Source organism: Herpailurus yagouaroundi, unplaced genomic scaffold, assembly GCF_014898765.1.
Source record: "Herpailurus yagouaroundi ecotype Mexico unplaced genomic scaffold, PumYag 164, whole genome shotgun sequence".
Lineage (NCBI taxonomy): Eukaryota > Metazoa > Chordata > Mammalia > Carnivora > Felidae > Herpailurus > Herpailurus yagouaroundi.
Genome location: NW_024412405.1, coordinates 1,586,386 through 1,596,673, shown reverse-complemented (window position 1 = coordinate 1,596,673; position 10,288 = coordinate 1,586,386). Strand labels below are relative to the sequence as shown.

Genomic DNA, 10,288 nt, shown 5'->3' with positions numbered 1-10,288 from the left:
AGGCTAGGGGAGGGCACCCCGAGATGGGGTCCGGGGTGCCCCCAAAGCCCCGCCCGCTGAGCGGCGGGGGTGACCCCGGCGCGGGCGCCCAGTCCCCCTCGGTGCGTCCTCCCTCCTCCTGCGAAATCGCGCCCGCTCGGCATCTCTGGTACCCGCCTCGGTCCTCCGGGCGCACAGCCCGCAGCCTCCCCACCCGCGCGGGGCCGCCGCCCGCTTCCGCCCTGATTTCCCAGGTTTGAGCCGCCCGCGGAGAGGAAAGGTCGAGAAGTTTCAAGGGTCACATGGATTCTCGGCTGCGGCCGGTGCTGGAGTGGACGGACGGGGCGGGGCCGGCCTGGCAGCCATCGACCGGGAACTGAACGAGGCTGGCCGACTCGGCCTGCAGGAAACAGGTGTTCGAACACGATAGCGGCCGCCAGGCAATTAACCCATTAACAGCCCGCTTTACCGCATTGGTTTCCGGGAGCGCGGAGCGGCCGGCGTCCTGGAAGCCCCTTTGTGAAGGGCGGGGGAGCGGGACGGACTGCGCTCTCGGCACCTCGATGGGCTCAGGGCACCCCCAAAGCCCCGGCCACCTCAGCAGTGCTGCCCGGGCGGCGGGTCGGGGCTTTCCCTTAGGCTGGAGTTGGGGAGGGAGGGGTCCTGCTCTGTTCTACCCCAGAACCAGGATCTCGTTACCCCAGGCGCCTCCCCCTGCTTGGGCCTAACGGGCCTGTGGTGCCTGAAACGTCCCGCGCGGCCCGTGTCCCGGACACACCCAAGGGTGGTGAAGACCAAAGGTTAAGGCCAGGATCCACGCGGAAAGGAATTACGCCCCCACCCCACCTCCTCTCCAGGTCTCCCTGGAGAGCGTCTCTCCCGGAGCGCGAGGCAGGCCCGGTAGCTCGTCCCAGCATGGACCAACACAGAACGCCCAAAAACGACAGAAAACGTCCAGGTGGCCTCGAGTTCTGGTCCTCTTTATTCCTGGAGAGGTTGGAGCGAAAGGCTGAGCCAGGAGTGGGAGTCAGCTGCTGCCGAGCGTGGGGGGTGGGGTGGGGGTGAAGGGCAGTTGGGATAGAAGGAGGCGGCCTCTGCCAAGGACCCTGGGGGGAAGCGTGGGCAGCGACACTGAACGTACCCATTCCCCTGCCGCCAGTAGGAAGAGGTGGTGGGGCTGTGCTCAGGGTGCAGGCGACCTGCTCAATGGCCGAGATCGCGTCTACCTGGAAAGGCCGGTGGTAACTGGCCTCTCCAGTCGCAGATGTGGCTGTGAGCTCTGAGGGCTGAACACAATTTCAGCCAAAATATGTAGAAAGCACAGGGTCCCTGCTCTGTAACCAGAACACCCTTCCCTGTGGCCTGCTGGGGCCCTCTGTCCTTTGGGGGCCCCTCCCCAGAGCCCTGGGTGCCAGCCCTGGAGCAGCCAGTCTCCAAGGGGAGACACAGCACCAGCAGCCGGTTGGAGAGCTGGAACCCTCCGTTAACCAGTTTTGCAGGAAACTATGTTCACCCACTTTTTCCGCCCTGCCCCCCCCCCCCACCGAGATTTAAGGTTCAAAGGCTGTGTGAAGCAGTTCTCTTCCTGATCTGCCAAACCTTCTGCCTCATTTTCATGGTGCCCCCTCCTGTGGGGAAGGGGCATCCGGGGGATGCTTGGGGGTGGGCTGCGGGTCCTGCCCGGCCCCTCCGTGTGTGCAAGGCCTGCGCCCCAAATAAGGAGGAAGGAACACTGCGAATGTGGTCCTCAGAAAGCACTCCCCCCAGGTGGGACCTCGACCTTCACCGGAAGTGGAGGGAAATCTGACTTCCCCTCAGGGGTCAGCCGGCTCTGCCCCCCACCCCCCAGGTGAGAGAGCATCACAGTGAGCCCACGGGCCTCCTTCCGGGGAGTGCACAGGGCAAGGGCGCTGGCTTCTGGGCCCAACCCCGCTGCTCCAGGACCTCAGAGGGCCTCCCTTTGTGATTGCGGTTTCTGGAGTAAGCAACACGCCCCACTGAAAGGCTTGAAATTGTGTCAAAGTGATGTTTTAATCTCGTTGAAAAGTGTATTAAAGGACAAGATGTAATTTATGTGAGACGCGCCGATGGAAGGAGAGATTGGAGAGGATGGCCCTTTCGCTCCCGTGAACCCCGTGTCACGTTGGTATTGAAGCCCGTGTGGCTAATCTAATTTGCAATAACAGGCATGGCCTGTAAGAAAAAAAGCATCTCTGATTTCACTTTATTTCTTTTCATATAGAAATTCCTCATGACTTGTCTCCTCTTGTGAGTGATGCCTTTTCTATGTGGGGCTAATGAGAGAGTGTGAGACAGGGCTGTGTTCCCGCTCACTGCGCCTCTCCCCTGCAAACACCCCTGGTAACCGGGCTCACCTGGACTGGCCTGGACTCAGCGGGGACGCATCAGGGCCTTGAAAGACCCGCTCTGAGCGTTTCAGAAACTATCGCCCCTCGGCCTGCTGGGTGCCTGCGTTTACCTGCAGAGGCTGGTTGTGTCTCCCAAGGATTTTGGCTTTGGAAGTTAGCTCCGTCAGAAGTGCTGTATTCTCAGACCTTTACGTTCTACAGATTTTAATTTGAATGGTGAGGAAGCTCCCCACGTTCCGGAAAGTTTGATCTTTGATGAGTCTTTGCACTTGCTTACAGAGGACCCAGACACACCCACTGTCACACCAGGTGCTCTGTATTCTTATTACCCGCGGCACACGAGCATTCTTTACCAATAAAAAACTACGCGTTAGAGAATTACAACTTTTGTACAATGTAAAAAGGTGTATTCAAACTGTTAATTATGGGGGGTTGTGTAAATGAAACTTTACCAGTGACCCATTTAATTTGGTGGTAATTGCTGACAAAATAAGACAAGGAAGAATCACAGTGCAGTATGCTTTCTCGAAGGAGACCATTGCGCACAGGTAGTTAAGCCAAGAAGGAAGACAAAATCTGCGGGCGGCGGTGGGGGGAGGTTGCGGATGTATAAAAAGTATACAAAAATCGCACCGTGAAACCATTCGGATTGAAACAGCAGAGAACGCGGCTCAGGCGGCCTCCGGAGAAGCCCCAGCGAATTTTAGAGGCGCCGGCGTTTTCTCCTTAAAACCCAAGGCTCCGGCACCGACAGGTCAGCTCTGCGGATCCGCCGACTTGAGCAGCGACTTTTTTGGGTCCTGGAAACGCGGGGTGCTCTTTGTAGCCCGGCCTCCGCTCTCCCGGCAGGACCGGCGCCCATGGCGGGCGGAGGGGGGGAGGGGAGGGGAGGAGCACCGCTGCACCCCTGCCCAGCGCGCTCCCGGCAGGCGCGGCTGGCGGCCTCTTCCTTCCCGGCTTCCTCGAAGGACTTGCGGGGACAGGCGGAGGCAGGGACTCGGGTCCCGGCGCTTTACTCCCAAGGTCCGCCGCGGCCCCAGCGTCAGGCGACGGCTTGGCCGAGGCCAACCAGCCGGGCCTCCGGGCACTGGCCGGGGTTCCCGCTCGACTCGCTTTCCCGCCAAGTTGTTAATCGGTATGGACGCGAGAATACCACCCTTCCGCGCCCACCGGGCGTCGCGCGCGCCCACCACGTACCTTGGCTGGGGATGCTGGGACCTCCTGGCTGGCGCCCCGGGCCCCGCGGGGGGGGGGGGGGGGGGGGGGGGGGGGAGCCCGGGCAGAGCTCGGGCAGAGCTCGAGTCCCTAAAGGCCGCCCAGCAGAACTGCGCCCCAAAGCCGCGCTCGGCCCAGCTCCCCGCCCAACTGGCTTGGGCCCGGTGGGCGCCCTGGAGGAGACACCAGAGTCCAGGTGTGCGGGGCAGGCGGCCCGCCGCGATTCTGGGGGCAAAGTTTCCCACCGAAGGGCCGGGCGGGCTGAGCGGCAGGAGGAACCCGAGCTGGCGGCGAGGCCCGGACGGCCTGGCACCCCGCGGCCGCCCAGCCCCGCGCCCGGCCCGCCGCCCCCCCCCTCTCCCGAGCGCCCGCAGCTCCGCCGGGCCGAGGGCGCAGGGCCCCCCTCGGGTCTCAGAGCTTCCCTCCCCTTGTCTTGTGTCTTTCATTCATAAACCTGGTGGCCACGGACGCAGCTTGAATATTGACGCCTCTCCCCCAACTGCTCTGCCGTTAACCCAATTACAGAATTCATCAAGAACTGTGTTGAATTATCTCTTTCCATACAGTATCAGCATTAGCCTAATTAAAAGCTATAATGTCTGATATAATGATTAAATCGTTAGCTCTGCTGTAGGGAAGCAATATTTTGTTTTCCCTTCAATTAGAAGCTGATTGAGGTTTTCAGAGCAGGTCAGCTGTGAAATTTGAATTATATGTGTGAGTACTGCTCACAGGGTGAGCCCCTACTCGAAAGCTCCCAGAGATTCTCCAAATGCTTTCACCCAGAGAGCTAGGAGGCACGAAACAACACTCGCGCGCGCACACACAGGGTTGTTTGCTCTTCGGGGGGGATGTGCGGATCCCCACACTGATGGCTGAGGAAGGCCTTCATGTCCCCTGTCCCGCAGACACCCCGGGCGCAGGCCTCCGAACCCGGAGAGGGCCGCGGACTTGCGGGCTCAGAGCGGCCACAAAGGTCTCCTGCTCAGTTGCCATCCCCAAATGGCAGGGGCCACTGGAAGTTCCCTACTGGCGAGCGGCTCTTTTTCTTCTTCCTCTTTACCCCTTTCTGTGACTATTTTTCCCCCTTTAAAAGAAAAAAAAATCAACAAAGAAACTTTTGTGCTACTTTGCCTCCGTTGGCTTTGTTTGGGAACAACGGGCCAAGTTAGCAGGGTCAGGGCACAGAGGGGGGACCCAGAGGCGCCCTGGGACCCGGGCCAGACCAGTGTCCCTTACGACGCTGGGGTTGACCCCCACGCACCCTGCCTGGAAAAGCCCCGAAGGCGCGCGCGGAGCCCCGGAGACAGGCGCAAGGCCGCAGGAGCTGGACGCGGGCGCGGGGCCCGAGGCCCGGAGCTCCGAGAGGCGACGAGGGCGGCAGCGGCCAGCAGACGGCGATCGCGGCCCGCGCTCCCGCGGCTCCCGGCAGGGGGGAAACGCGGCCTCCGCCGCCGCCTCCCCGCGCTGTCCCCCTCCAGCGGCACACGCCTCTCCTCGGTCTGCGCCTCCTGTCGGCAGAGATGACCTCGAAGGCCCGAGCTGCCTCCCCGTCTTCCCTGTTCTCTCTCCCGCGCTCGCTCCGCCGCCGCCGCCTCCTCCTCCTCCTCCTTGCAGCCTCTTCTCGGATCACTTTTTTTCCGCTCCCCGAGTCCTGCCTTGAATTGGTGGCTCCCTCCCTCAGGATCTGCCTCCTCGGAATCTCTCGGGTCTCGGTCCTTCGAGGCGACTCCAGAGCCTAGAAGGCTGCGCCCAGGCCGGGCCTCGGTTCTCCCCCTGCCTGGGAAGCCCCAGGAGCTTAACTCCTGTGGGGGCGCAGCCGCCGGCGGTGTGCGCGCATCTCCTGGGCGAGTGTCACCAGGACCCGCCGACTGAGCCAAGGCCGCCGAAGACGGGAATGTTTGGTCTCACTGCTTCCCTGCGGCGACCTTTCACTGACTCCCGTCCCCACCTGCCAACTCCCGACCTGTCCATCTCTCTGCTTGCTTGGAGCTGTGGACTGGTGCTGGCACAGAAAGTCTCCTCGAGGTGCCCGAAACGTAGCTTTCATTTAAAGATTGCTAGGGGCGATCTACAGAGAGTTCTGTCCACTCTGACCGTCTGTCTCTGCTTCCCAGATTTCTCCTGAGCACAACCACGGAGCTGTGGGGAAAGTCAAAGCCAAAAGTCTTAGTTACTCCACACAAGCAGTTTACACTGGTGGTGTTACAAGTCCAGAACTCAGTTTATTTAAAAGTCAGGGGCTCTTGTGCAATTGCCCAAATACATCATGTACATAGGTATGCATATATTCTGTATGTCTACCCACCTACATGCACACGTACAGATCTCCTCTGTGAACGCATGATGTTTATGAATGCATATACTCTTTGTGGGCATTGTGCATTCGCATGCGTATGTGTGCCATATGTATATACACATACGTATACATACACCCACGTGTGCATGTGTGTGTATATAATTTCCTCTAACGGAGCTTGGATCTGGATTCTCTTTGAGGATCATGCCCACAAGTTAAATAAAAGAACAGCAAGTATCTTCACCTATCCATATTGCCAAGTCGATCTTCACTTTGGCATTTTGAGCAAAAAGATACAATGAAGTTTCTGAGAAGCCAAAAAAAAGCCAATTCGGTCAATCATCAGTGAACTAATCCTTCCCTCAGGGTCTGGGCCCTGACGTAACCTGGAAATTGTGTAGTCTGTCTTCAAATCCTCTAGCACCCAACCTTGAAGAATCCCTCAGTCCCCAAGGAAGCCCCTGCCAACTTAGTGGAGGTGAAGAGGGGAGAAACAAAACTGGGGAGAGGAGGTGTTTTCCAAACCGGTTTTTGTACGGTTTCCTCTCCTTTCAAAGAGTCACTGGGGAGAGGGGTCAGGAGTGAGGAACTGAGGCTCCCAGAAGCTGTCACCGACGGGAGTCGATGTGACGCCCCTCAGTCTCCATGCCAGGGTGGAAGGCGCGGAGAGGTCTGGCACTCACTGCCCTGCCACTGCCTAATTGGCACAGGCGGCTGGTGCCAATCATCTATCGCTTGGCAACAAGTTACACCTGCGGCTCCAGTTTAATGCTTGTGCGTGTGGACACCCAGAGCGTGCACCCGCTCGGGCCCAGGGAGCATCTCGTCACTCAAAAGGGCTTGTGGAGAGAGCCCTGAACGCTAAGCATCAGAGTGATCTCACGCAAGGCTAAACCATTTACCTCCCATTTAGATGCTCCGGAAAACAAGGGTAACATCGTATTTGGAAACAATTTTCAGGATGGTGGTCGAAAGAAACCAGACCGTTCAAAGTCAGCCATCCAAGTTCCCCAAAGCATAAAGCATTCCTGCAATGCTGACTGGAGTGCAGGGTGTTTATAAAATAAATTGCCCCATTGATATGGAAAATAATGTGCCAAGCCTGACTCACACAAAGCATTTTCAGGGGGTCTTAGGCTATTTAGTTTAAAATCTAAATTGAAAAGCAGAGGAAAAGAAATCTTTCAATTGCTAAGTGGATAATATAGTTTATAATTTGTAAACCATTTCCTTTATTTCAGTCTTGCTGACTTTCCATAACACACTGGATCTCACTGCACACCCATCGCCTCCTAAATTATCAAAGGAAAAACGGGCCTGTAGCATTCTTAAACAATATTCTTGTTCTTTTTTTGTTCACTAACAATGTAACTGATATTTGGAGGTAGTGCATGAAACAAATCAAAAGATTTAACAAACTCGATTGATGAAATGAGAAGGTAGTTGAAAACCGACTTTATAACCTAGATATTTAGTGAAAAACTAAATACAAAACGACATTTCCTTTCTAATATAATTATGTATTATTTGATGAGTTCACTATTAACTGCTGAATGGCCTGAAGCGGAAGCAGTTCAATCTGCAGAGACCAATTTGCTGTCGCATGGCATACTGTAGCAACCTTGAAATAATAATAAAAAGGCTATACAGTAATAATCACGGTAACTGGGATCACAGAGAGCAGGACGCCTGCACCTCGGGCGAGCAATGGGGTCAGGATATTCACCACCTCAGAGGTTTTTTTAATGGAGGGGGAGGGAGAAGGTGTCACGTGCTCACTGCCCAGAACACTTCAACGTCCTTATTAGAACGCTTAGGGTCATCGTCGCCGGTACATGGTTATTCCGATTACAAGATGGTCAGTCACGCCGCTGTGGTTGGGCTCGGCTTCACCCACGTCCCCTAAGCACCTCCCTCTCCAGGGCGCGCACACACGCCCGCGTGGAGTAAGCACGAGGGGTTCTAGGGCTCGAGGGAGTCTCTGCAAAAAAAAAAGGGGGGGGGCTCTGGGCCACTTGCTTATCGTTCGGACTGAAATGGTAGCGTGAGCGCCACGGTGGGGGCTCTGGACTGGGCTTGGAAATCTCTTGTGCGTCCCCAGATGGAGCACACTGTGAGGGTTAGGAGTTGTGGCCGAAGACAGGGCCTCACTCCTCCCAGGAACCAGGCCTTTCGTTCGCATTATGTAGGAAAGCGGCATCTGTCACTGAGTCGCGAGGCCCCGCTTCTCCCGTTCGGTGTCCAGTGGGCCCCGCTGCGTTCACGCAGTTTTCATAGATCTTGGGCCAACAGCTGCTGGAAGATTCGCTCCAGCAAAGCGTGGGCTCCATCGTTCTTTCGCGATTTCAACAAACTTTTTCGATTGTTGTGGAGTCACTACTAGACTCCAGATAGATCTTGTTGTCTCCCAGCTCCCTGGCAATTCCTTTTGAGGAGGAAGGAGCCAAATTGAGAAGACGCCCCCAGGCTCATTGAAACCCTCAACAAACACACACACAAAGTTCAGGGCTGATGGAGCGAAGTCTGACAAAACGCCCCCTCTCCTCCTTAGGGGGATTCTCGGGGCCTGGACCGGGAAGGCCTTGCGGATGAGAGAGGGCACTGGGGAACCTCCGCCCACGCGGCGGCCGAGCAAGTATACCCGGGAGGGTCTCGCAGGAGAACTCGTGGGGGGCTTCCGAGCTGCGGATCTCAGACGCCCTCCAGCTACCCCCGGCTCCCGGGGGCGCGCCTCTCCTCCCAGGCCTCGGCCCCAACTTTCCCCCTCCCAGCAAGCGCAGAATTGGCCGGCGGGGGTGCCGCGGGGCTGGGTCTCCAGTGCGCTCCTCTAAACAAGGCTCGGGGCTGTATTCCCCCCCCCCAACCCTCAACCCCCTCCCCCCCTCCTCGCCCCGAACGAGTCTTTCTCCGTCTTCGCTTTTAAACCCAACCTTAATCGTTCGGAGCGCGCGGGCGGGAGAGGCGAGGAGGGCGAGCTCGGGGTTCGCCGCCGCCGCCGCCGCTACCGCGCGCGCTCAGGAAGCAGCGTGGCTGTGCCCCCTCCCAGGCCTCCTTCCCCCTCCTTCCTGCCCCTGCTCCCCCTCCTTCCTCCCCTCCTCCCGCCCCGCCGCCCGCGCCCCGAGCTTCTACTCCCTCCCCACGTCACTCGCCAGCGCGCCATGCAAATCACCGCCGCCGCCGGCTCCCATTGGCCGCGGCGCGCTCATTTAATGGCAGCCCGGGCCCGGCGTATGGCTGCTGGGCCCCGCGCGCCGCCGGCCCCGCGTGCGCCTCCGCTCCGAGCGCACGGCCTCGGGCAGGCAGCGGGCAGCCAGTCCCGGGCTCGGCGGCCCCGCTCTCTGGCCCTCTCCTCGCGCCTGCGCTGCCCCCGTCCCCCCTCCCCAGCGGCCCCCCTCCGCGCCCCCCTCCGCGCCCCGCTCCCCCCCGGGCACCTGGGACCGGCACATGCCCAGCGCACGCGGCGCGCCGCGCTGCTAGAAGTTGTAGCCCCGGAGTTGGAGGCCGCCGAGGACCGAGCGCAGGAGCGAGGAGGCGGCGCTCGGCGGCGGCCAGCGAGAAGGCGGCGGAGAGCCCCGGGCCAGGCCCCGCGCACGGCTCACGTCCCGAAAAGTGGAGCTGCAGCTTGGCGACGCCTGCACCTGTTTGCGCCGCTCCGCCGAGGCGACCGGGCTGCGGCGGCGGCGGCGAAGACGGCGACCCCGGCCAGCGCCCTCTTCGGCAAGTGGTTTGAGAGCCAGGAGAAACTTTGCACCTGTGAGCCGGACCTGCGCTGAGTGCGTGTGTTTTTGCCTCCCGTTCCGTTGTCTTCGCTTCCACCTGCGCCCCGCTCTCCTCTCCGGTAGGACTTCTCCCCCTCCCCGCGTCCCGCTCCGTTCGATTGAGCCCCTCTCCACCCTCCGCCCCCCGGCCGTCTATGCTCCCGGCCCTCCCCGCGCGGTGCCGGTGAACCCGCGGGCCGCCCCGATGTACAGCATGATGATGGAGACCGACCTGCACTCGCCTGGCGGCGCCCAGGCCCCCACGAACCTGTCGGGCCCGGCCGGGGCGGGCGGCGGTGGGGGTGGCGGTGGCGGCGGCGGCGGCGGCGGGGTCGCCAAGGCCAACCAGGACCGGGTCAAGCGGCCCATGAACGCCTTCATGGTGTGGTCCCGCGGGCAGCGGCGCAAGATGGCCCAGGAGAACCCCAAGATGCACAACTCGGAGATCAGCAAGCGCCTGGGCGCCGAGTGGAAGGTCATGTCCGAGGCCGAGAAGCGGCCGTTCATCGACGAGGCCAAGCGGCTGCGCGCGCTGCACATGAAGGAGCACCCGGATTACAAGTACCGGCCGCGCCGCAAGACCAAGACGCTGCTCAAGAAGGACAAGTACTCGCTGGCCGGCGGGCTGCTGGCGGCCGGCGCGGGCGGCGGCGGCGCAGCGGTGGCCA

At 59.9% G+C, this 10,288-nt stretch overlaps 1 protein-coding gene across 1 annotated transcript in view; it reads left to right on the top strand.

The window, feature by feature from the left end:
- The first annotated feature begins 9,350 nt into the window (after window positions 1-9,350).
- Window positions 9,351-10,288, top strand: part of SOX1 (SRY-box transcription factor 1) — a 17,178-nt gene continuing 16,240 nt past the window's right edge. Inside the window, exon 1 of the mRNA XM_040486969.1 lies at window positions 9,351-10,281. Within this exon, the coding sequence (XP_040342903.1) occupies window positions 9,826-10,281 (456 nt within the window). The 5' untranslated portion in view covers window positions 9,351-9,825. The remainder of the gene's footprint in view (window positions 10,282-10,288) is intronic.